The sequence below is a fragment of the Ahaetulla prasina genome, chromosome 1 (assembly GCF_028640845.1).
Source record: "Ahaetulla prasina isolate Xishuangbanna chromosome 1, ASM2864084v1, whole genome shotgun sequence".
Lineage (NCBI taxonomy): Eukaryota > Metazoa > Chordata > Lepidosauria > Squamata > Colubridae > Ahaetulla > Ahaetulla prasina.
Window position 1 is genome coordinate 6,514,388 of NC_080539.1, and position 23,172 is coordinate 6,537,559.

Sequence of the window (23,172 nt, forward strand, 5' to 3'; positions counted from 1 at the left end):
TGACACTTGTGCAAAGTACCACAGGTGTTGGCACAGTGACTTAACACTTGTGTAAATAGAAAGCCAGCAGGCTGTTCCTAGGACTTTCCAAGGAAAAGCATCCAGGCAGACTTTGTCCCTGGAGGCACTTTGCTCCGCTTCAAAGTGTTCCACCTCTCTTTAAATTTTAACTTTCATGTTTGAACGTTTTATGGGGCATCCGCCCAGAATCCACCTGTGGAGGAAACGATTCTTTAAAAAATATGATAAACAAACAAGACAAGGTGCCAGACACAAACTTTCTGCCTCATATACTGCAGGAGATTTTTCAATGCAGATGTAAATAGTCCTTGAATGCAGTTGGTCCCAACGTATTTTTTGTTGCTAAGCGAGACATTTGTTAGGGGAATTTTGACCCATTTTACGACCTTTCTTGCCACTCCTGTTAAATGAATTGCTGCAGTTGTTCAGTTAATGACCCCGTTGTTAAGGGAATCTGCCTTCCCCCATTCGCTTTGCTTGTGTTGTATCTGCGCCTCCCGAGCCGGGGGCCCTGCCAGAAAGTGACTTGGAAAGTGAGGGGGAAGGGCCATCAGGATTTACCTCGGGAGCACCGGCTTCCCTGGCTCAGTTCCAGGAGCCAGAGGCAGGCCAGGTGGAGGAGATAACGAGGCCTCCGTCCCCTGACTCTTTCCTCCCCCAGGCCACGCCTCCAGACCCGGCTGATGGCAATCAGGCTTGGTTGAATCCTAGGTTTCGTAGGCAAGAGAGGCGGAAACAACAGAAGCAGGGGTGGGGCAGGCCTAGGAAGTGCTGAGTCATGGAGCCACACCCCACAGGATATAAAAGCAGCAAGGGCTGCTATGCCTCTTCGTAGCAGGCAAATCAACTGCTTGACTAGAGCTGAAGTACTGTTTGACTCATCAGTATCGAGGGAAATAACAGAGACACTTGGCAGACGCTCGTTAGTTTGCTGCCAGAGCTGAACACACTCAAAACCGTAGAAATGGTGGTAGACTTTAGGAAAAACCCTTCCATACTTCCACCTCTCACAATACTTGACAACACAGTATCAACAGTAGAAACCTTCAAATTTCTGGGTTCTATCATATCGCAAGATCTCAAATGGACAGCTAACATCAAAAACATCATTAAAAAAGGACAACAAAGAATGTTCTTTCTGCGCCACCTCAGTAAGCTCAAACTGCCCAAGGAGCTGCTGATCCAATTCTACAGAGGAATTATTGAGTCTGTCATTTGCACCTCTATAACTGTCTGGTTCGGTTCTGCAACCCAACAAGAAAAACACAGACTTCAGAGGATAATTAGAACTGCAGAAAAATAATTGCTACCAACCTGCCTTCCATTGAGGACCTGTATACTGCACGAATCAAGAAGAGTGCCGTGAAAATATTTGCTGATCCCTCGCATCCTGGACATAAACTGTTTCAACTCCTACCCTCAAAACGACGCTATAGAGCACTGCACACCAGAACAACTAGACACAAGAACAGTTTTTCCTCAAGGCCATCACTCTGCTAAACAAATAATTCCCTCAACACTGTCAGACTATTTACTGAATCTGCACTACTATTAATCGTTTCATAGTTCCCATCACCAATCTCTTTCCACTTATGACTGTATGATTATAACTTGTTGCTGGCAATCCTTATGATTTATATTGATATATTGATCATCAATTGTGTTGTAAATGTTGTACCTTGATGAACGTATCTTTTCTTTTATGTACACTGAGAGCATATGCACCAAGACAAATTCCTTGTGTGTCCAATCACACTTGGCCAATAAAAATTCTATTCTATTCTATTCTAGGGACCCAGGTTGACTCCCACTGGTCTAACTAAAAGCATGGTGGGTGGAACATGGAAAGGGGCCTTGGCTATGTTGTTCAATTTCATCTGCGATTATTCAAGGAGGAAGCCCCGTGAGTGACACTTGTGCAAAGTGCCACAGGTGTTGGCACAGTGACTTAACACTTGTGTAAATAGAAAGCCAGCAGGCTGTTCCTAGGACTTTCCAAGGAAAAGCATCCAGGCAGACTTTGTCCCTGGAGGCACTTTGCTCTGCTTCAAAGTGTTCCACCTCTTTTTAAATTTTAACTTTCATGTTTGAACGTTTTATGGGGCATCCGCCCAGAATCCACCTGTGGAGGAAATGATTCTTTCAAAAATATGATAAACAAACAAGAAAAGGTGCCAGACACAAACTTTCTGCCTCATATACTGCAGGAGATTTTTCAATGCAGATGTAAATAGTCCTTGAATGCAGTTGGTCCCGTTTTTTTTGTTGCTAAGCGAGACATTTGTTAGGGGAATTTTGACCCATTTTACGACCTTTCTTGCCACTTCTGTTAAATGAATTGCTGCAGTTGTTCAGTTAATGACCCCGTTGTTAAGGGAATCTGCCTTCCCCCATTGACTTTGCTTGTGTTGTATGTGCGCCCCCCGAGCCGGGGGCCCTGCCAGAAAGTGACTTGGAAAGTGAGGGGGAAGGGCCGTCAGGATTTACCTCGGGAGCACCGGCTTCCCTGGCTCAGCTCCAGGAGCCAGAGGCAGGCCAGGTGGAAGAGATAACGAGGCCTCCATCCCCTGACCCTTTCCTCCCCCAGGCCACGCCTCCAGACCCGGCTGATGGCAATCAGGCTTGGTTGAATCCTAGGTTTCGTAGGCAAGAGAGGCGGGAACAACAGAAGCAGGGGTGGGGCAGGCCTAGGAAGTGCTGAGTCATGGAGCCACACCCCACAGGATATAAAAGCAGCAAGGGCTGCTATGCCTCTTCGTAGCAGGCAAATCAACTGCTTGACTAGAGCTGAAGTACTGTTTGACTCATCAGTATCGAGGGAAATAACAGAGACACTTGGCAGACGCTCGTTAGTTTGCTGCCAGAGCTGATAGTGCCAGCTAATTAAGTCATCGCTCGGACGGAGGCGAGGGGGACAGAACAGCTTGTCAGGAGGTCACAAAAGAGGATCACGTGACCCCTGAAAACCGTCCTGAAAACGAGTCAGTTGCCAAGTGTCCGAAGTTTGATCACATAACCATAGGGACGCTGTAATGGTTGTAAGTGTGAAAAATGGCTGTAAGTCGCGTTTTTCAGCGCCATTGTAACTTTGAACAGTTATTAAACAAACTGTTATAAGTCGAGGATTATCAATCAATTAGAATAGAGTTGGAAGGGACCTTGGAGGTCTTCTAATCCAACCCCCTACTCAAGCAGGAGACCCTTTACCATCTCAGTCAAGTGACTATCTAGTCTCTTCTTTTTATATATATATATATATATTTGTTTTCTGAGGTTTTCACGGGTGTTTGTATATAGGTCTTTGGTTGTTCGGGTTTTCTCCCGTGTAAAATTGGAAGTGTCTTGGCGACGTTTCGACGAAGTCTCATTCGTCATCTTCAGGCTTCAGCTTCGTGCTTCTGGGAGCAATGTGTGATCGCAGCTGTTTCTTCCTTTTAACTGCTAGTGGGGGTTTGAACTGATTGGGTGGGAGCTTGGCTGTGTTCTGATTGGATGGGGCTTTTTTGTGCTCTGATTGGCTGGGGGTGTGTCCTGTGTTGGTGGGGGCTTGGTTGTGCTCAGTCTAGTCTGTGCTGCAGGGGGATTTGAGCTGGTGAGCTGCATAGCTGTTGTTTGGCTTTGTGGTCGTGCTACATCTTCATAGTGGGTGTCAGTCTGCTGCATGAATGGATTGGAGGGGTTTGAAATGGCTAATGTTGCAGCTGCAGTCTGGCTTCTGTCATCTCCTGTCATGTCATGACACCTCCCGCCTACCAGCCATTTGGAAACCCGCCCTTATTGACAAACGAGTCCCTAACACGAGGAATGACACCAGACCCACACTCACAAGGTCCACACAGGATGTCACCACCGCACATCCACCCAGAAAGCAGACCCAAACCCACACTGATCATGAAGCACGACCAAGGACCAGAAGCCAGACTGCAGCTGCAACATTAGCCATTTCAAACCCCTCCAATCCATTCATGCAGCAGACTGACACCCACTATGAAGATGTAGCACGACCACAAAGCCAAACAACAGCTATGCAGCTCACCAGCTCAAATCCCCCTGCAGCACAGACTAGACTGAGCACAACCAAGCCCCCACCAACACAGGACACACCCCCATCCAATCAGAGCACAGAAAAAACCCCATCCAATCAGAGCACAGCCAAGCTCCCACCCAATCAGTTCAAACCCCCACTAGCAGTTAAAAGGAAGAAACAGCTGCGATCACACATTGCTCCCAGAAGCACGAAGCTGAAGCCTGAAGATGACGAATGAGACTTCGTCGAAACGTCGCCAAGACACTTCCAATTTTACACGGGAGAAAACCCGAACAACCAAAGACCTATATATATATATATATATATATATATAATTGTTTTCTGAGGTTTTCACGGGTGTTTGTATATAGGTCTTTGGTTGTTAGACTTTCTTTCATATAAATTGAAATATAAAATCATGCATATTCCATATATAATTTTTGTACATTCAGTCATACTCCAGGTACATACATATTCCCTTCGTATCTATTCAAATCCTGTTTACTCCTATCTAATATTTCTTATATTATTATTTTTTTCTCCCCTTTTCTTCACTTGGTTTCTGATTCTCTATCCCTACATTCCTCCTTTTCTCTAGCCATTTATAAAGTGTATTCCAGGTTACATAGAATTCCGATTCATCTTTATCTTTGAGCTCCGTTGTTAACCTGTCCATTTCTGCACAGGTCAATATTTTGTTGATTATTTCTGCCTCTTGTGGGTTCTCTCTCCATTTTCCAATTTTTCCAGTCTCTTCTTAAAAACCTCCAGTGATGAAGCACCCACAACTTCTGGTGGCAAGTAGTTCCACTGGTTAATTGTTCTAACTGTCAGGAAATTTCTCCTTAGTTCTAAGTTGCTTCTCTCCTTGATGAGTTTCCATCCATTGTTTCTTGTCCTGCCTTCAGGTGCTTTGGAGAACAAATTGTTGTCAGTTGAGTACTGCTTGTATAATACCTGAGAGTCCGTTGGATTCTTAGAATCAAGGTCGGGAGTTGTCAAAGCTTGTTCCTCCAGTTCTAACTTTGACTCACCTGTTGCCATTAATTGAATACCAGAGTCGGGAGGGACCTTGGAGTCTAACTTCTAGCCCAATAATTCTGTATATTTTTTTCAACACAGCCTTGTAAAATATATCTATTGGTAATGGAACTCAAGAGAGACATTGCTTTCATCTTCTACAAACCAGAGTCTTACTCTTCAGATTCTCTACAAATCAATCAGAATAGAGCTGGAAGGGACATTGGAGGTCTTCTAGTCCACCCCTATTCAAGCAGGAGACCCTATACAATTTCAGACAAGTGGCTGTCCAATCTCTTTTTCAAAACCTCCAGTGATGGAATATTCACAACTTCTGGAGGCAAGTTGTTCCACTGATTAATTGTTCTAAATTTCTCCTTAGTTCCAGGTTGTTTCTCTTCTTGTTTAGTTTCCATCCATTGCTGCTTCTCCTGCCTTCAGGTGCTTTGGAGAATAGCTTGACTCCCTCTTCTTTGGGGCAGCCCCTGAGATATTGGAAGACTGCTATCATGTCTCCCCTAGTCCTTCTTTTCATCAAACTAGACGTATCCAATTCCTGCAACCGTTCATCATATGTTTTAGCCTCCAGTCCTGTAATCCTCTTTGCTGCTCTTCTCTGCACTCTTCCTAAATTCTTTTTTTTTTTAATAATAGAATTTTATAATACACCTTTAATATCTTTTTTTATAATACAGGGACCAAAACTGGATCAGTATTCCAAGAGTGGCCTTACCAAGGCATTACAAAGCGGCCTTAACGCTTCACGTGATCTTTGATTTTGTCCCTCTGTTCGTGCAGCCTAGTGCAAGTGCAAAAAAAATAAAATAAAAAATCACTCCCTGAAAATCTATAAAACAGGTCTTTGTGTAACAGGATTCGGCTTATTTGCTTAGACTGACCTCAGCGGATAAATTGCTTTGTGTGATAAGAACATCATAAATCGACTGTAGATTGCAACATTAAGATCCAGGTTTCAGGCTCAATATCACTGCTAAAACACCTCTATTCTGATCAAATCTGAATAACAGAGTATTTGCAGTGGTAAATCAGGTGGGAAAAAAAACCCCACCTCCAATTTCTTTATGAGGGAGCTGAGATTATAACGAGGTATTTTTTTCCTTTCTTCGCTTTTCCTTTCATTCTTTCTTTTGTACTCGATATTAACCGCAGAAAGTACGATCTTATTTTTTCGAGCTCCTGGCGTTGCCAAATCCTTATTCGGTCTGAATAAGGCTATTGAAAGCTCCGGATCACCATGGCAGCAAAATGTAGGCTCAAATACATGTTTTCTAAGGCCGCTAAAAGATCATTTCTAGGAAGGTAGCCACATTGGGGGTGGGTGGGTTGGAGGTGATACACAGATCGCCTCGACTTACAAGCACAGTTGGGTCCAATTTATGTTGCTAAGCTTAACTAAAAAAATAAAGCAAAAACACTTTTGCTTAACAAAATTCAGCTAACAGAATTTTGACCCATTTTGTGACCTTTCTTGGCCCCCGTTGTGAAGTGCATTGATGCAATTGTTAGTAGCAATAGCGATAGCGCTTAGACTTATATACCGCTTCACAGTGCTTTTACAGCCCTCTCTAAGTGGTTTACAGAGTCAGCCTCTTGCCTCCCCAACAATCTGGGTTCTCATTTTACCCACCTCGGAAGGATGGAAGGCTGAGTCAACTTTGAACCGGTCAGGATCGAACTGCTGGCAGCGGGCAGAGTTAGTCTGCAATAGCAGCAGCACTTAGACTTATATACCGCTTCACAGTGCTTTTACAGCCCCCTCTAAGCAGTTTACAGAGTCGGCCCCTTGGCCCCCCAACAATCTGGGTCCTCATTTTACCGACCTCGGAAGGACGGAAGGCTGAGTCAACCTTGAGCCTGGTGAGATTTGAACTGCCAAATTGCAGGCAGCTGGCAGTCAGCAGAAGTAGCCTGCAGTACTGCACTCTGACCACTGCGCCACCCTGGCTTTTCTAGTAAGACGCTTGTTAAGTCAGTCTGCTTTCCTCACTGACTTTGCTGGTCAGAAGGTCGCAGAAGGGGATCCCGTAACTCCGGGATACGGCAACTGTCATAAATACGAGTCAGTTGCCAAGCGTCTAAATTTTCATAATGTGACCGTGGGGATGCTGCAGTGGTTGTAAGTGTGAACAATGGTCATAAGTCACTTTTTTCAGTGCCGTTGTAACTTGGAACGGTCACTAAAGGAACCGTTGTAAGTCGAGGGCTACCAGTAGGTCCCATTTTGAACAGTTCTATAATATCCATACCAGTATTTGAAGAAGTAATCCTGATTATTATTTTTTTTGTTTAGCAGTTTTCCTATGAACTGGCAAACAGGCCGTTCTCAATGTTGAAACTGGGTCTGTCTAATTTAATGAAGAAAAGGACTAGGGGAGACACGATAGCAGTCTTCCAATATCTCCGGGGCTGCCCCAAAGAAGAGGGAGTCAAGCTATTCTCCAAAGAACCTGAGGGTAGAACAAGAAGCAATGGGTGGAAACTCATCAAGCAGAGAAGCAACCTAGAACTAAGGAGAAAATTCCTGACAGTGAGAACAACACTGCGGGTCGGTCCTTCGCTCGCGGGCCGGTCCTTCGCTCTTTCCAGGTCAGCCCCGTGGGCCAGATCTAAGCACCCCGTGGGCCAGATTTGGCCCCACTGGTGTAGGGTCTCCTTCTTGGCCAGTGGGGAAGGGTTGGACTAGATCAGCGGTCAGCAACTGCGGCTCTGGAGCCGCATGTGGCTCTTTCATCCCTCTGCTGCAGCTCCGTGTTGCTGGTCGGCTCCACAATCGATAGGGCTTTCGGTTAGGACAGGTAGAGGAAAAAGCATGCTGGATTAAGACTGGATTAAAATTTTATTGGGGTTATTTATATTTTAAGATTTTAAATTGTTTTAAATTTGCGGCCACAATATAATATGTTTTCTTTTAATTTCTTTTAATCTGTATATAGTGTATTTTTACTTGGCTGTACACCGCCCTGAGTCCTTCGGGAGAAGGGCGGTATAAAAATCGAAATAAATAAATAAATAAATAAATGCCGCGCTAGGAGGAGACTCTATGGTGGGGGGGAACCGGACTTCCGGTCAGCAGAGAAAAAGGGACACCACGCTAGGAGGAGACGATGATGGGGGAACCGGACTTCCGGTCGGCTCCAGGATTGAACGGTGAGCTTTGTGGCTCTTTGAGTGTTTAAGGTTGCCAATCCCTCGACTAGGTAATCTACAACAGGGGGGTCAAATTCAATTTCATTGAGGGCCGCATCAGGGTTGTGTTTGACCTCGGGGGGAGGGCTGGGGGGTATGGCCAGGGTGGGCGTGGCCAGCTCAACGTCACTTGTGTCATGTCCCACTCCTCCGCTGACGGCCGGGTCAGGGAAATCTGAATCAGGCGTGCCTCTGCAGCTCTGCCAAAGTCCTAGCAAAGTTCTCAAGGCAGGCAGGAGACCAGAAAGTGACTTCAGCAAGATATGTTAGACTTTGCCTGACTCAGAGAATGCCAGAAAGCAGATCCTTTATATAGGCCATGGGGTGTGGCTCCATGACTCAGCACTTATCCAGGCCTGCCCCTCCCTTCCTTCTGTCGCCGCCGCCTATCAATTCTTCTGAAGCGAGGGTCACTCCAGTCTGCAGCTGTTGGCAATTGACCTTCCTCAGGCTCACATGCTGTGGGGGAGGGGGAGGGGTCTAGTTGCTCCGTTTGCCTGGGCATGGAGCCAGAGCTGGGGGCTGGAGGTACTTCTTCCTCCTCAGCCTGTCTGGGCATGGAGCCAGGGCTGGGGCTGGGAGGCATACTAGGACATTCCTCAGCGTTCGGAAGCAGATAAGAAGGCCCTGGCTGCGGTGAAAGCGGACGAAACACAACAACTTGTGTCAGGGGTGCCTGTGGTGGCCCGAGCGCTCTGCGAGCGAAAACGGGCTCTCGAACTCCGTTTTCGGCTGTGACTGCCTCCTGCAACCCTCTATTAGTGAAAACGGAGCTCATTTTCTACAGCCCTCTCGAGCTCCGTTTTCGCTGGCAGAGGCACCGTGGGCCGGTCCTTCGCTGTTTCCAGAGCAGCCCCATGGGCCATATCTAAGCACCCTGCGGGCCAGATTTGGCCCCCAGGCCTTGAGTTTGACACCCCTGACCTACAAAGGTCCCTTCTAACTCATCTGTTAATCTGTGGTTTTAAATCAAGCATTACCTGTAATCCGCCGAATCATTATCAGGTCTAGAAAAGATACCTCCGATCAAACTTTTCTTCCTGTCTTGAGCCCCTGGACTTTGGGTTATTCTCTCAGCCTTCAGCGTTGTTTACAGAGCAATCCTCTTTGGGCTGAGCGTCACCAGTTCTCACTTTGCGAGCTTCAGCTCGTACCTGGAGGAGTTAATGACTCAAGGGGCAGTTAGCACCCTCTTGGGCGATGCTCCGACCAAAAATAGCCCGTTTCCAAGGCAGAAATCGTACAAACCTCTTGAAGTGGAAGAAATAAAGATTATAAGAACTACAGCAAATGAGCTACACGTAGGCCTCAACATACAAGCTTCACAGAGCCTGTGTTGTGCAGTCTGCTGACCTGGCAGCAGAGTTGGACAGTGAGGAGGCTGGGGAGGACCATGGGCCAGTCCTGGAGTCAGGGGAAGGCCCGGACAAGGCAGAGGTGGGGCCAGGGCCATCTGGGAGCGTTGCACGGACTCCGGAGCCTCCAGAGGCGGGCGGCAGAGAGGCAGAGGAACTGGAGGAACCTGTTCCTAGTGCACACATGAGAAGAGCTGCCAGAAGGCAAGAGCAGCTGAAGTAAAAAGGACGACTCAGGAGTAAGGCCAGGAGATGATTGGCCCCTCCTATAAAGCTTAAAAGAGCAGCAATGAGCTGTTGGGTTCTTTGTGGAAAAACAATGTTGATTCCATTGCTTCTTGTCAGCGTCTCTTGAACTTTGTGGGGGTTTGTGCCAAGAAAAGCCTTTGGCAGGTTGCCAAAGACAACAAAGGTTGGTGATAAGCGTGAATGAATGTTATGAAAAATTCTGTTTTGGACTAAGCTGAGAATGAATTAATTCTCAGCTGTTCTAATAAAATAAGTTTGTTCAGGACTGAATTGTGTTTGGAGATCACTACTTGGGCCTCGGTCACAACAGCCTGTTCATTACAGTCATATCTTGTGACGTTTTCTGCAGCAGTCATTAAGCAAACATCACGGTCGTTAAGTGAATCAGTGGTTCACTGTAGGTGCAGTTTTTGCCAAAAAAACAACAACAAACCCTGAAGTAAGTATTGGTTTTCAGCAAAACCATGATAAAAAACGGTTGTGTGACCATGAGATGTGCAAACGACCGTTATGTATGACATTTGATAACATTACTCCTGCTGTTAGATCTTTGAATCTGGGATGGTAAGTCCTCCTTTTTTGGCTGGTTGTAACTATGAACGGTCGCTAAGTGACTGGTCGTAAGTGGAACACTGCCTGTATTTCCCATATAGAACCTAGTTGTTGTTTAAAATAATGTTTATCGATATTGGCAATTTGTAAGATGTGTGGACTTCAGCTGGCTGGGGAATTCCGGGAGTGGAAGTCCATCCATTTTAAAGCATGCTGGCTAGGGAATTCCGGGAGTTGAAGTTCATCTTAAAGCAGGCTAACTGGGGAATTCTGGGAGTGGAAGTCCACCCTTCTTAAAGCATGCTAGCTGGGGAATTCCGGGAGTGGAAGTCCACCCTTCTTAAAGCATGCTAGCTGGGGAATTCTGGGAATGGAAGTCCATCCATCTCTTAAAGCAGGCTAACTGGGGAATTCTGGGAATGGAAGTCCACCCTTCTTAAAGCATGCTGGCTGGGGAATTCTAGGAATTGAAGTCCATCCATCTCTTAAAGCAGGCTAACTGGGGAATTCTGGGAATGGAAGTCCACCCTTCTTAAAGCATGCTAGCTGGGGAATTCTGGGAATGGAAGTCCACCCTTCTTAAAGCATGCTAGCTGGGGAATTCTGGGAATGGAAGTCCACCCTTCTTAAAGCATGCTAGCTGGGGAATTCTGGGAATGGAAGTCCACCCTTCTTAAAGCATGCTAGCTGGGGAATTCTAGGAGTGGAAGTCCATTTTAAAGCAGGCTAACTGGGGAATTCTGGGAATTGAAGTCCATCTTAAAGCTGGCTAACTGGGGAATTCTGGAAGTGGAAGTCCACCCATCTTAAAGCATGCTGGCTGGGGAATTCTGGGAGTGGAAGTCCATCTTAAAGCAGGCTAACTGGGGAATTCTGGGAATTGAAGTCCATCAATCTCTTAAAGCAGGCTAACTGGGGAATTCTGGGAGTGGAAGTCCACCCCTCTTAAAACATGCTGGCTGGGGAATTCTGGGAGTGGAAGTCCACCCATCTTAAAGCATGCTGGCTGGGGAATTCTGGGAGTGAAAGTCCATCTTAAAGCAGGCTAACTGGGGAATTCTGGGAATTGAAGTCCATCAATCTCTTAAAGCAGGCTAACTGGGGAATTCTGGGAGTGGAAGTCCACCCCTCTTAAAACATGCTGGCTGGGGAATTCTGGGAGTGGAAGTCCACCCATCTTAAAGCAGGCTGGCTGGGGAATTCTGGGAGTGGAAGTCCACCCATCTTGAAACATGCTGGCTGGGGAATTCTGGGAGTGGAAGTCTACCTCTCTTAAAGCATGCTGGCTGGGGAATTCTGGGAGTGCAAGTCCACCCATTTTAAAGGATGCTGGCTGGGGAATTCTGGGAGTGGAAGTCCATCTTAAAGCAGGCTAACTGGAGAATTCTGGGAATTGAAGTCCATCCATCTCTTAAAGCATGCTGGCTGGGGAATTCTGGGAGTTGAGGTCCACCCATCTTAAAGGACATATTTCCATCAAGGGACTCTTTTTACTCTCTACAATTCCTCTTAACCCTGACCAGCTGATCACCTACCCACGATCTCTAGATCTTCAGAGCATCTCCTGATAACAGGCGATTCCCTCTTCCAAGCCTGCACCAGCCTTCACTAAAAGCCAGGCCTTGGCATCTTAACTCCAGAAGTTGTGGGTGCTTCATCACTGGAAGTTTTTAAGAAGAGACTGGACAGCCATTTGTCTGAAATGGTATAGGGCCTCTTGCTTGAGGAGCGGGTTGGACTAGAAGACCTCCGAGGTCCCTTCCAACGCTGTTCATCTGTTATTTTCTGAATTCCTCTGTTATGCACATGCGTGATCGGTCTGAACTTGAGGAGGAAAAACTCCAGACTGTTCTCTCTTTCAGCGCAGTCAATGTGGGGACCGATATGTTGGAACTTGACTGCCATTTGACCAAGGATGAACAAGTGGTGGTTTCACACGATGAGAATCTGAAACGGTCGACCGGGCTGGATGTCAATATATCAGACCTCAAATACTCAGTAAGTTCATGTAAGCACCCTTCTCTTCGTTTTTCTGCCAAAACCGAATAGCCAGCTGAGAGATGGTAGCCAGGGCCTTGCAAAACATATTTTCTATACTATGCTATGCTATGCTATTCTATACTATGCTATGCTATTCTATTCTCTGTTTCTATTCTATTCTATTTTCTATCCTATTCTGTTCTATTTTCTATTCTGTTCAATTTTCTATTCTATTCTATTCTATTCTATTCTATTCTGTTCTGTTCTATTCTTATTATTCCTATTCTATGCTATGCTATGCTATGCTATGCTATGCTATTCTATTCTAATTATTCCTATTCTATTCTATTCTATTCTATTCTATTCTATTCTATTCTATTCTATTCTATTATTTGTTTCTATTCTATTCTATTTTCTATCCTATCCTATTTTATTTTCTATTCTATTCTGTTCTATTTTCTATTCTATTCTATTATTTTTTAATTTGCATTTATACCCCCCCCTTCTCCGAAGGCTCAGGGCGGCTTACACTATGTTAGCAATAGTCTTCATCCTATTTATATATTATATACAAAGTCAACTTATTGCCCCCAACAATCTGGGTCCTTATTTTACCTACCTTATAAAGGATGGAAGGCTGAGTCAACCTTGGGCCTGGTGGGACTAGAACCTGCAGTAATTGCAGGCAGCTGTGTTAATAACAGACTGTCTTACCAGTCTGAGCCACAGAGGCCCCTTATTATTTTGTTTTATTCTATTCTATTATTCTATTCCATCCCATCCCATCCCTTATTTTCTAGTTTAGTCTAGTTTAGTCTAGTCTAGTTTAGTCCATTCTTTGTTTCTATTCTATTCTATTCTATTCTTTGTTTCTATTCTATTCTATTCTATTCTTTCTATTCTATTCTATTCTTTCTATTCTATTCTGTTCAATTTTCTATTCTATTCTATTCTATTATTAGGAGTGGGAGGGAATTAGGATTTTCCAATATCCTTCCCTTGGAGTGGGGAGGGAATGGGGATTTTGCAGTATCCTTCCCCTGCCACACCCACTGAGCCACGCCCACCAAGCCACATCCACAGAAACAGTAGTAAAAAAAATGTGGATTTCCCCAGTGGTGCTGGCCCTCTGCAGCCCTCTGCCAGTGAAAACGGAGGCCCGGGAGGGCTGCATGAGGCCCTCCTAGGCTCCATTTTCGCTGGCAGAGGCCCTGCGGGGCGGTCCTTTGCTGTTTCCAGGGCGGCCCTGCAGGCCAGATCTAAGCACCCCATGGGTCGGATCCAGCCCGCGGGCCTTGAGGTTGACATCCCTGCACTAGAGGGATTTCTTGTGAACCCTGGGGGGATTAAAGCCAAAAGAGTTCCTGGATAAAAGTTATTCTGATTTTCAGTCTCTGAACTTCTCTGTATTTAAGCTCACGTTTTCTTCTTTTTAAAAGGAACTCCCTCCGTATCTCTGCAAGTTGGAAGTCACTTTCCAGAAAGGTAATCATTCAACGATCCGGATCTTCGCAAAATGCTCTCTTCCTATTGCTCCATTTCTGCCTGGTCGGTCATCATTCCTCACTGGGAATTCCAGGGTCTTGCCGCTGTCCATAACTTCACATTTACAAAGCAGCTGAGAGCAAACTAGTTCTACCTTGCTGTTCTGACCCAGCTCCCATACACAGCAAACCCTCCATCGTTAAATAAATACTTCCTTTATTAAGAGCACCAGCAGCCCTGGCAAAATATCTCTCTCTCTCTCTCCCTCCCTCCCTCCCTCTCTCTCTCTCTCTCCCTCCCTCCCTCTCTCTCTCTCTCTCCCTCCCTCTCTCTTTCTCTCTCTCTCCCCCTCCCTCCCCTCTCTCTCTCCCTCCTCCCTCCCCTCTCTCTCTCCCTCCTCCTCCTCTCTCTCTCCCTCCTCCCTCTCTCTCTGTTGTGACCCAGGCCCCAGTAGGTAGTAGGAAACTCAGTCAGTAAAAAACAACTTTATTCGAACAGCTGAGAATTACTTCATTCTCAGTGTAGTTCAACTAAATTAAAGCAAATTCCTCCCAATACAATTTTTTTAAATTTACATTTATATCCGCCCTTCTCCAAGACTCAGGCGGCTTACACTATGTTAGCAATAGTCTTCATCCTATTTATATATTATATACAAAGTCAACTTATTGCCCCCAACAATCTGGGTCCTTATTTTACCTACCTTATAAAGGATGGAAGGCTGAGTCAACCTTGGGCCTGGTGGGACTAGAACCTGCAGTAATTGCAGGCAGCTGTGTTAATAACAGACTGTCTTACCAGTCTGAGCCACAGAGGCCCCTTATTATTTTATTTTATTCTATTCTATTATTCTATTCCATCCCATCCCATCCCTTATTTTCTAGTCTAGTCTAGTTTAGTCTAGTCTAGTCTAGTTTAGTCCATTCTTTGTTTCTATTCTATTCTATTCTGTTCTATTCTATTCTATTCTGTTCAATTTTCTATTCTATTCTATTCTATTATTAGGAGTGGGAGGGAATCAGGATTTTCCAATATCCTTCCCTTGGAGTGGGGAGGGAATGGGGATTTTGCAGTATCCTTCCCCTGCCACACCCACTGAGCCACGCCCACCAAGCCACACCCACAGAAACGGTAGTAAAAGAAATGTGGATTTCCTCAGTGGTGCTGGCCCTCTGCAGCCCTCTGCCAGTGAAAACGGAGGCCCGGGAGGGCTGCATGAGGCCCTCCTAGGCTCCATTTTTGCTGGCAGAGGCCTTGCGGGGCGGTCCTTTGCTGTTTCCAGGGCGGCCCCGCAGGCCAGATCTAAGCACCCCATGGGTCGGATCCAGCCCGCGGGCCTTAAGGTTGACATCCCTGCACTAGAGGGATTTCCTGTGAACCCTGGGTGGATTAAAGCCAAAAGAGTTCCTGGATAAAAGTTATTCTGATTTTCAGTCTCTGAACTTCTCTGTATTTAAGCTCACGTTTTCTTCTTTTTAAAAGGAACTCCCTCCGTATCTCTGCAAGTTGGAAGTCACTTTCCAGAAAGGTAATCATTCAACGATCAGGATCTTCGCAAAATGCTCTCTTCCTATTGCTCCATTTCTGTCTGGTCGGTCATCATTCCTCACTGGGAATTCCAGGGTCTTGCCGCTGTCCATAACTTCACATTTACAAAGCAGCTGAGAGCAAACTAGTTCTACCTTGCTGTTCTGACCCAGCTCCCATACACAGCAAACCCTCCATAGTTAAATAAATACTTCCTTTATTAAGAGCGCCAGCAGCCCTGGCAAAATCTCTCTCTCTCTCTCTCTCTCTCCCCCTCCCTCCCTCCCTCTCTCTCTCTCCCTCCCTCCCCCCCCTCTCTCTCTGTTGTGACCCAGGCCCCAGTAGGTAGTAGGAAACTCAGTCAGTAAAAAAAACAACTTTATTCGAACAGCTGAGAATTACTTCATTCTCAGTGTAGTTCAACTAAATTAAAGCAAATTCCTCCCAATACAATTTTTTTTTAAATTTACATTTATATCCCGCCCTTCTCCGAAGACTCAAGGCGGCTTACATTGTGTAAGGCAATAGTCTCATTCTATTTGTATATTTACAAAGTCAACTTTATTGCCCCCCCCCAACAGTCTTGGTCCTCATTTTACCTACCTTATAAAGGATGGAAGGCTGAGTCAACCTTGGGCCTGGTGGGACTCGAGCCTGCAGTAATTGCAAGCAGCTGTGTTTTAATTACAGCCTGAGCCACCCAGTCCTATCATCAACCTTAGTCCAATTAGGCAAACTGCCGAAGGCCTTTCTTGGCAAATGTTCAGAAGACACTGATACAAAAATAAATGCAAGAAGATGAAGCTACCAACGTTGTTTTCCAGCAAAGCCCAAATGCTGTTGCTGGTCTTTTAAGCCTTATGGGAGGGGCCGATCATCTCTCGGCCCTGCTCCCAAGTCGTCCTCTTTGCTTTAGCTGCTCTTGCCTTCTGGCAGCTCTTCTCATGCGTGCATTAGAACAGGCTCCTCCTGTTCCTCTGCCTCACTACTGTCAGGCTCTGGAGTCTGCACCTCACTCCCAGATGGCCCTGGCCCCACCTCTGCCTCCGACACAGAGCCCTCATCTGAGCCTTCCCCAGCCTCCAGGACTGGCCCATGTTCTTCCTTAGCCTCATCGCTGTCTGCCTCCATTGCCAGGTCCGCAGCCTGCTGGCGGACCACAACAATTGGGATACGCAAGCCCCTTCGCCACGACAAGGCAGTAATCCATGAAGGGGGTTAAGTCCTGTATTTTTCTTTATTGTTCTTTGCCTATAGACAGAATCTTGCCAGATTAAAAGCAAGGATCTGCATATCTGCAGATACATTCGGGGAATAGCTAGAGAGGAGCCATCTTAACTTTCTTCCTGCTGACCAAAGTTTCCAAGCTCCGCCTCCTCTTGGAAAGCAGCTCTTCCCTCCTGGGAATCCAGACTACATTCCACTACACCAGAGTTCCCAAACATTTCCGGGTTGGCGGCCCAGAGCGGGGGGGCGGAGGGATGATTTTGTAGGGGGGCAGGTGTGCGTGAGCTCACATGATGTGTTCTTGGTGAGCTCGCAAGATGTTTGTGATGACGTGAGCGCAAGTGGGGCCGCGAGCCCCCACAATGACGCTCGCGTGAGTGGGATCCGGAGCGCCCGCAATGACATTTGCGCAAATGGGGTTGCAAACGCCTGTGACGCTCAGATGAGTGGGAGCACAAGCACCTGCGACGTTCACAAGGGTGATCCGAACCACCCGCAACATTTGTGGCTACGCTCACGTGAGTGGGTCCAGACCACCCACAGCAATGCTCGTGTAAGTGGGGCTGTGCGTGCATGCAGGCGCGCGCAACACCAGCCAGCTGCTCATACAGGCCAGTGGCAATTAAGGCCATGGCCACCAGGTTGGGAACCCCTGCCCTACACCGTGGCAGATTCATTTACTAGTCGCCAGGATGGACATTTTAGAGAATAGAGCAAATTAGCTTCCTGTCCAGTGGAGCTTTCTGCAAGCCAAGCATTTTAGGGAACTGGGAGGCACCATCTTGTATTATTCATGTACCATTTCTCAGCAATACTTCACGCGTTCTGGATGTGAGGACGTCCCAGGGTTCTTCTCCCGGAAGCTCTGCCCCACTGAGATGGGACCAACCCTTGAAGCCTGGTCCTTCATCTGTCGTTTGGGAGTGAGAAATCCAGGGTTATTTCTATGGGGGAGGCTGGGTTCCAAGCATCCCAAGGCAGCTGCCAATAACTCCCCCATGTCCTCAGCAGCAACCAAATTCTGCTTGTGTACATCAGAATGCCAGTGCGAAGGTGAAGACAGACGTATCCCTCTCCTTCAAGAGGTGTTTGAGGCCTTTCCCCACACGCCGGTCAACATCGACATCAAAGTGAACAACGACCTGCTTATTAAAAAGGTGAGTCCTCTCTTCTTTTTTCTACTGAGCCCTCCTGAGCGGTGGTCAGGCAAGAGAAGTATGGATTCCATACCCTCATAGTTAGAATTGAAACCCATGTGTTGTGTCTGCGCCCCCTGAGCCAGGCCCCCTGCCAGAAAGTGACTTGGAAAGTGAGGGGGAAGGGCCATCAGGACTTACCTCAGGAGCACCGGCTTCCCTGGCTCAGCTGCAGGAGCCAGAGGCAGGCCAGGTGGAGGAGATAACGAGGCCTCCGTTCCCTGACTCTTTCCCCACCCAGGCCACCCCTCCAGACCCGGCTGATGGCAATCAGGCCTGGCTGGACCCTAGGTTTCATAGGCAGGAGAGGCGGGAACAACAGAAGCAGGGGTGGGGCAGGCCTAGGAAGTGCTGAGTCATGGAGCCACGCCCCACAGGATATAAAAGCAAGGGCTGCTATACCACTTCGTGGCAAGGAATTCAACTGCTTAACTAGAGCTGAAGTACTATTTATTCCTGGCTGACTCATCGGCATCGAGACAGATAACAGAGACACTTGGCAGACACTCGCTAGTTTGCTGCCAGAAGCTGATAGTTGCCGGCTAATTAAGTCATCGCTCGGACGGAGGCGAGGGGGACAGAACACGGTGTTTCCCAAGCTGGACTTGAACTCCCAGAGTTCCCCAGCTAACTAAACTGGGAAACTCGATACATCTTTATAAAGTTTTCAAGGTTGGGGAGCACTGGTCTAAAGGCAGCCTTGCTAGAAAGAGGTGGTGTCAACTCTCCAACTAGCGAACTCACAATAAGGAAACACTGTTGGGATCATTGAATTCCCAAAAGTGAAACTTTATTGGATACACTTCCGGGTGGCCCGTTTTTCCCCTTCCCAGAGCCTCCATGCGGGCCCTGCACTTACCTGGCATCCAAAACGGGCCGCGGGGAGACTCCTGGGAAGGGTGGGCGGGGCCAGCCAGTCCTTGCAATACTGGTTTCTGCGAACCAGATTTACAATTAGCATCCGGTTTTCCCGAACCGGCTGAATCCCAGCTCTGTCTGAGATGGACACATTTTTCCCATTTGAAACTATGGTTAAACCTGTCTATAACTCCAGATTAACTCCAAAGTGACTTATGACCATTTTTCACAGTTACGACCTTTGCAGCATCCCCATGGTCACGTGATCAAAATTTACATGCTCGGCAACTGGTTTCATATTTTATGACCGTTTTTGGGGCCCAACAGAGTCAAGGGATCACTTCTGATAAGCGAAATCAACAGGGGAGCCAGATTCAGCCGTGTTACTATCTTAACAGCTGCAGCGATTCACTTAACAACTGTGGCGAGAAAGGTCGTAAAACGGGGCAAGACTCACTTAACAAGCGTCTCACTTCACAACAGAAATTTGGGGCTCCATTGTGGTCGTATGTCGAGGACTACCTGTACTTGATTTATTTTTCCTAACTGCGTCCTTTTTTCTCATTCATCTCCTGGAAACGCTTCTAATTACCATTTTTCATCCTTGAACTCTAGATTAATAGTTCACCAAGTCATGTAGGAACTCAACTCGAACTCTTAAGAGCAGAATTTTCAAAAATAAAACTGTTTCATTTCTCTACTGATCTTAGGTTTCCGAGTTGGTGAGCTCTTACAAACGGGAACATTTGACCGTTTGGGGCAGCGTGAGCCATGAGGTTGTGGAAAAGTGTCACAAAGAGGTAAATAGAGAATTATACCCTGTGGGTTTTAAAACGCACCCCCCCTTTTTTTAAAACAAAGGTCATACCTTCGAACGGTTGCTTACGAACGACCGTCAAACGGTCGCAAGTCAAAGACTACCTGTATATGTATTTATGTACATTTTTATGGATGCTTCCTGAGGAGGCCTCAGATTAAATGTTTATGTGCATGTACAAAAATTTGTACAGGTGGTTTGTATTCTAATTAGTTTAAGGAAAAGAAGGACTGGGGGTGACATGATAGCAGTCTTCCAATATCTCAGGGGCTGCCACAAAAAAGAGGGAGTCAAGCTATTCTCCAAAGCACCTGAAGGCAGGACAAGAAGCAACGGGTGGAAACTAATCAAGGAGAGAAGCAACTTGGAACTAAGGAGGAATTTCCTGACAGTTAGAACAATTAACCAGTGGAACTGCTTGCCTCCAGGAGTTGTTGGCTGCTCCAACCCTGGAAGTTTTTAAGAAGAGATTGGCCAGACATTTGTCTGGAACAGTGGTTCTCAACCTTTATAGTGCTGTGACCCCTTTAATACAATTCCCCACGATGTGGTGACCCCAACCGTAAAATTATTATGAAGCCGTATTGGCTAGCGATCTGAACTGCTTGCGATTGCCTTGAGGATGGAGGCATTAAAGCGGAGACTCCTCCCCTATTAAGTTTATCGCGCCTGAAGCCAGATTAGGCTAGCAATTGGGAGTGATTGCAGCTGGCTTGAGAGGGAGACATCGGAGCAAAGATTTCTCTCTTTCTTAATTCATCGCGCCTGAAGCCGAGTTCGGCTAGCGATTTGAAGAGCCTGCAGCTGGCTTGTGGGGTCAACCATTGGAGCGCGATTCTTCGACTCGCAAGTATACTTCCCGTATTTCCGATGGTCTTAGGCGACCGCTGGAAAATCGTCATTCGACCCCCAACGGGGTCGTGACCCACAGGTTGAGAACCGCTGTTCTAGAATGATATAGGTTTCCTGCCTGAGTGAGCAGAGGGTTGGACTAGAAGGCCTCTAAGGTCCCTTCCAACTCTGTTATGCAATTATGAATTTTTGAGCGACGTTGCCCTAAAATGAGAAGTCTGTGCAATAACAGGGTTGAAGCCAGTGAAGCATAAAATTCCTTACTACCAGTTCTGTGGGTGTGGCTTGGTGGGGGGGTGGTAATGTGACTGGGTGGACGTGGCCAACTTCTTTTCTTTCAAAAGCATTTATACTACAACCTCTTCGGCAGAAGAGGTTGTAAAAAAAAATGCTTTTAAAAGGCTCTGCCGATCAGGCAACTGAGCTGGGATCGTCAGAGGAGCCTTTTAAAAGCATTTTTTTTTTAAAAAAAACCTCTTTGGCCAAAGAGGTTGTAGAAAAAAATGCTTTTAAAAGGCTCTGATGATCCCAGCTGAGCCGCATGATCATCAGAGGCTTTTTTTTTTAACTTTGAAAAGCATTTTTTCAGCCAAAGAAAAAATGCTTTTAACAGTTAAAAAAAAAATCCTTTGATGATCGTGCGGCTCAGCTGGGCATGTGGGGGGGGGGAGAGGGATTTTTGCTACCGGTTCTCCGAACACCTGCCGCCATCGCTACTGGATCGGGTGATCTGGTCCGAACCGGGAGCATTTCATGCCTGGTTGAATCCCATCCTGAATTAACCTTTCCTGTGATGTCCCTGGATTTTTCTCCCTTCAGAACTGCCACATCCCCATCCTTTTCTGCTTGCGCCGTGTCCTCCTCCTCCTCGGCCTCTTCTACACTGGCCTCCTTCCTTTCTTTCCGATCATGGAAGACTTCCTGGAAATCCCCATGCCTTCCATCATTCTCAAGTAAGTGGCTGTTCGGGTGACCTCCAGCTGCTGCTTCGGCTTTGGCCACAAGCGAGCTTCGTCTCGTGGCTGTACAGGTTAGTCCTTGACTTAACAACAGTTGACTTGGTGGCCGTCCCAAGTTAATGGCGGCGCTGGGGGGAAGGAATGGAATTTATCACCGGGAAGCGAAGCCAAGAAATTTGTAAACTTGGATATTTGCATATTTGGTTTGTTGGGGAATATTAGAATGCGAGTTAACGTCAAATATTTAAACAAAGGAGCCGATGAGTTATTAAAATGGATTGTCATTACGGCGCTATCCTCCAAAACAGGGGTCTTCAACCTTGGCCACTTTAAGACTTGTGGACTTCAACTCCCAGAATCCCTCAGCCAGCTTTGCTGGCTGAGGATTCTGGAGTTGAAGTCCAAGTCTTAAAGTGGTCAAGGTTGAGACCCCTGCTTTGCTGGCTGAGGATTCTGGGGTTGAAGTCCAAGTCTTAAAGTGGCCAGGTTGGAGACCCCTGCTTTGCTGGCTGAGGGATTCTGGGAGTTGAAGTCCACAAGTCTTAAAGTGGCCAAGGTTGGAGACCCCTGCTTTGCTGGCTGAGGGATTCTGGGAGTTGAAGTCCACAAGTCTTAAAGTGGCCAAGGTTGGAGACCCCCCGCAGTTTGCTGGCTGAGGGATTCTGGGAGTTGAAGTCCACAAGTCTTAAAGTGGCCAAGGTTGGAGACCCCTGCTTTGCTGGCTGAGGGATTCTGGGAGTTGAAGTCCACAAGTCTTAAAGTGGCCAAGGTTGGAGACCCCTGCTTTGCTGGCTGAGGGATTCTGGGAGTTGAAGTCCACAAGTCTTAAAGTGGCCAAGGTTGGAGACCCCTGCTTTGCTGGCTGAGGATTCTGGGGTTGAAGTCCACAAGTCTTAAAGTGGCCAAGGTTGGAGACCCCGCAGTTTGCTGGCTGAGGATTCTGGGAGTTGAAGTCCACAAGTCTTAAAGTGGCCAAGGTTGGAGACCCCTGCTTTGCTGGCTGAGGATTCTGGGAGTTGAAGTCCACAAGTCTTAAAGTGGCCAAGGTTGGAGACCCCTGCTTTGCTGGCTGAGGATTCTGGAGTTGAAGTCCACAGGTCTTAAAGTGGCCAAGGTTGGAGACCCCTGCTTTGCTGGCTGAGGGATTCTGGGAGTTGAAGTCCACAAGTCTTAAAGTGGCCAAGGTTGGAGACCTCTGCTTTGCTGGCTGAGGGATTCTGGGAGTTGAAGTCCACAAGTCTTAAAGTGGCCAAGGTTGGAGACCCCTACTTTGCTGGCTGAGGGATTCTGGGAGTTGAAGTCCACAAGTCTTAAAGTTGCCAAGGTTGGAGACCCCTGCTTTGCTGGCTGAGGGATTCTGGGAGTTGAAGTCCACAAGTCTTAAAGTGGCCAAGGTTGGAGACCCCTGCTTTGCTGGCTGAGGGATTCTGGGAGTTGAAGTCCACAAGTCTTAAAGTGGCCAAGGTTGGAGACCCCTGCTTTGCTGGCTGAGGGATTCTGGGAGTTGAAGTCCACAAGTCTTAAAGTGGCCAAGGTTGGAGACCCCTGCTTTGCTGGCTGAGGGATTCTGGGAGTTGAAGTCCACAAGTCTTAAAGTTGCCAAGGTTGGAGACACCCCCCCCTGCAGTTTGCTGGCTGAAGGATTCTGGGAGTTGAAGTCCACAAGTCTTGAAAGTGGCCAAGGTTGGAGACCCCCTGCTTTGCTGGCTGAAGGATTCTGGGAGTTGAAGTCCACAAGTCTTAAAGTGGCCAAGGTTGGAGACCCCTGCTTTGCTGGCTGAGGGATTCTGGGAGTTGAAGTCCACAAGTCTTAAAGTGGCCAAGGTTGGAGACCCCCCGC

The 23,172-nt window shown here is 47.0% G+C and overlaps 1 protein-coding gene across 7 annotated transcripts in view; it reads left to right on the forward strand.

Annotated features, from left to right (window-relative positions):
- Positions 1-23,172, forward strand: part of GDPD1 (glycerophosphodiester phosphodiesterase domain containing 1) — a 73,989-nt gene that overhangs the window by 30,452 nt on the left and 20,365 nt on the right. For 3 of the 7 annotated variants that reach the window (XM_058164082.1, XM_058164086.1, XM_058164087.1), the window contains 5 exons: positions 12,294-12,429; positions 15,379-15,424; positions 17,689-17,807; positions 19,415-19,504; positions 21,193-21,326. In XM_058164082.1, the coding sequence (XP_058020065.1) occupies positions 12,294-12,429; positions 15,379-15,424; positions 17,689-17,807; positions 19,415-19,504; positions 21,193-21,326 (525 nt within the window). Of the gene's footprint in view, positions 1-12,293; positions 12,430-13,850; positions 13,897-15,378; positions 15,425-17,459; positions 17,808-19,414; positions 19,505-21,192; positions 21,327-23,172 lie in introns of all 7 variants that reach the window. The other 4 variants (XM_058164083.1, XM_058164084.1, XM_058164089.1 and 1 more) reach the window with 3 other exon arrangements.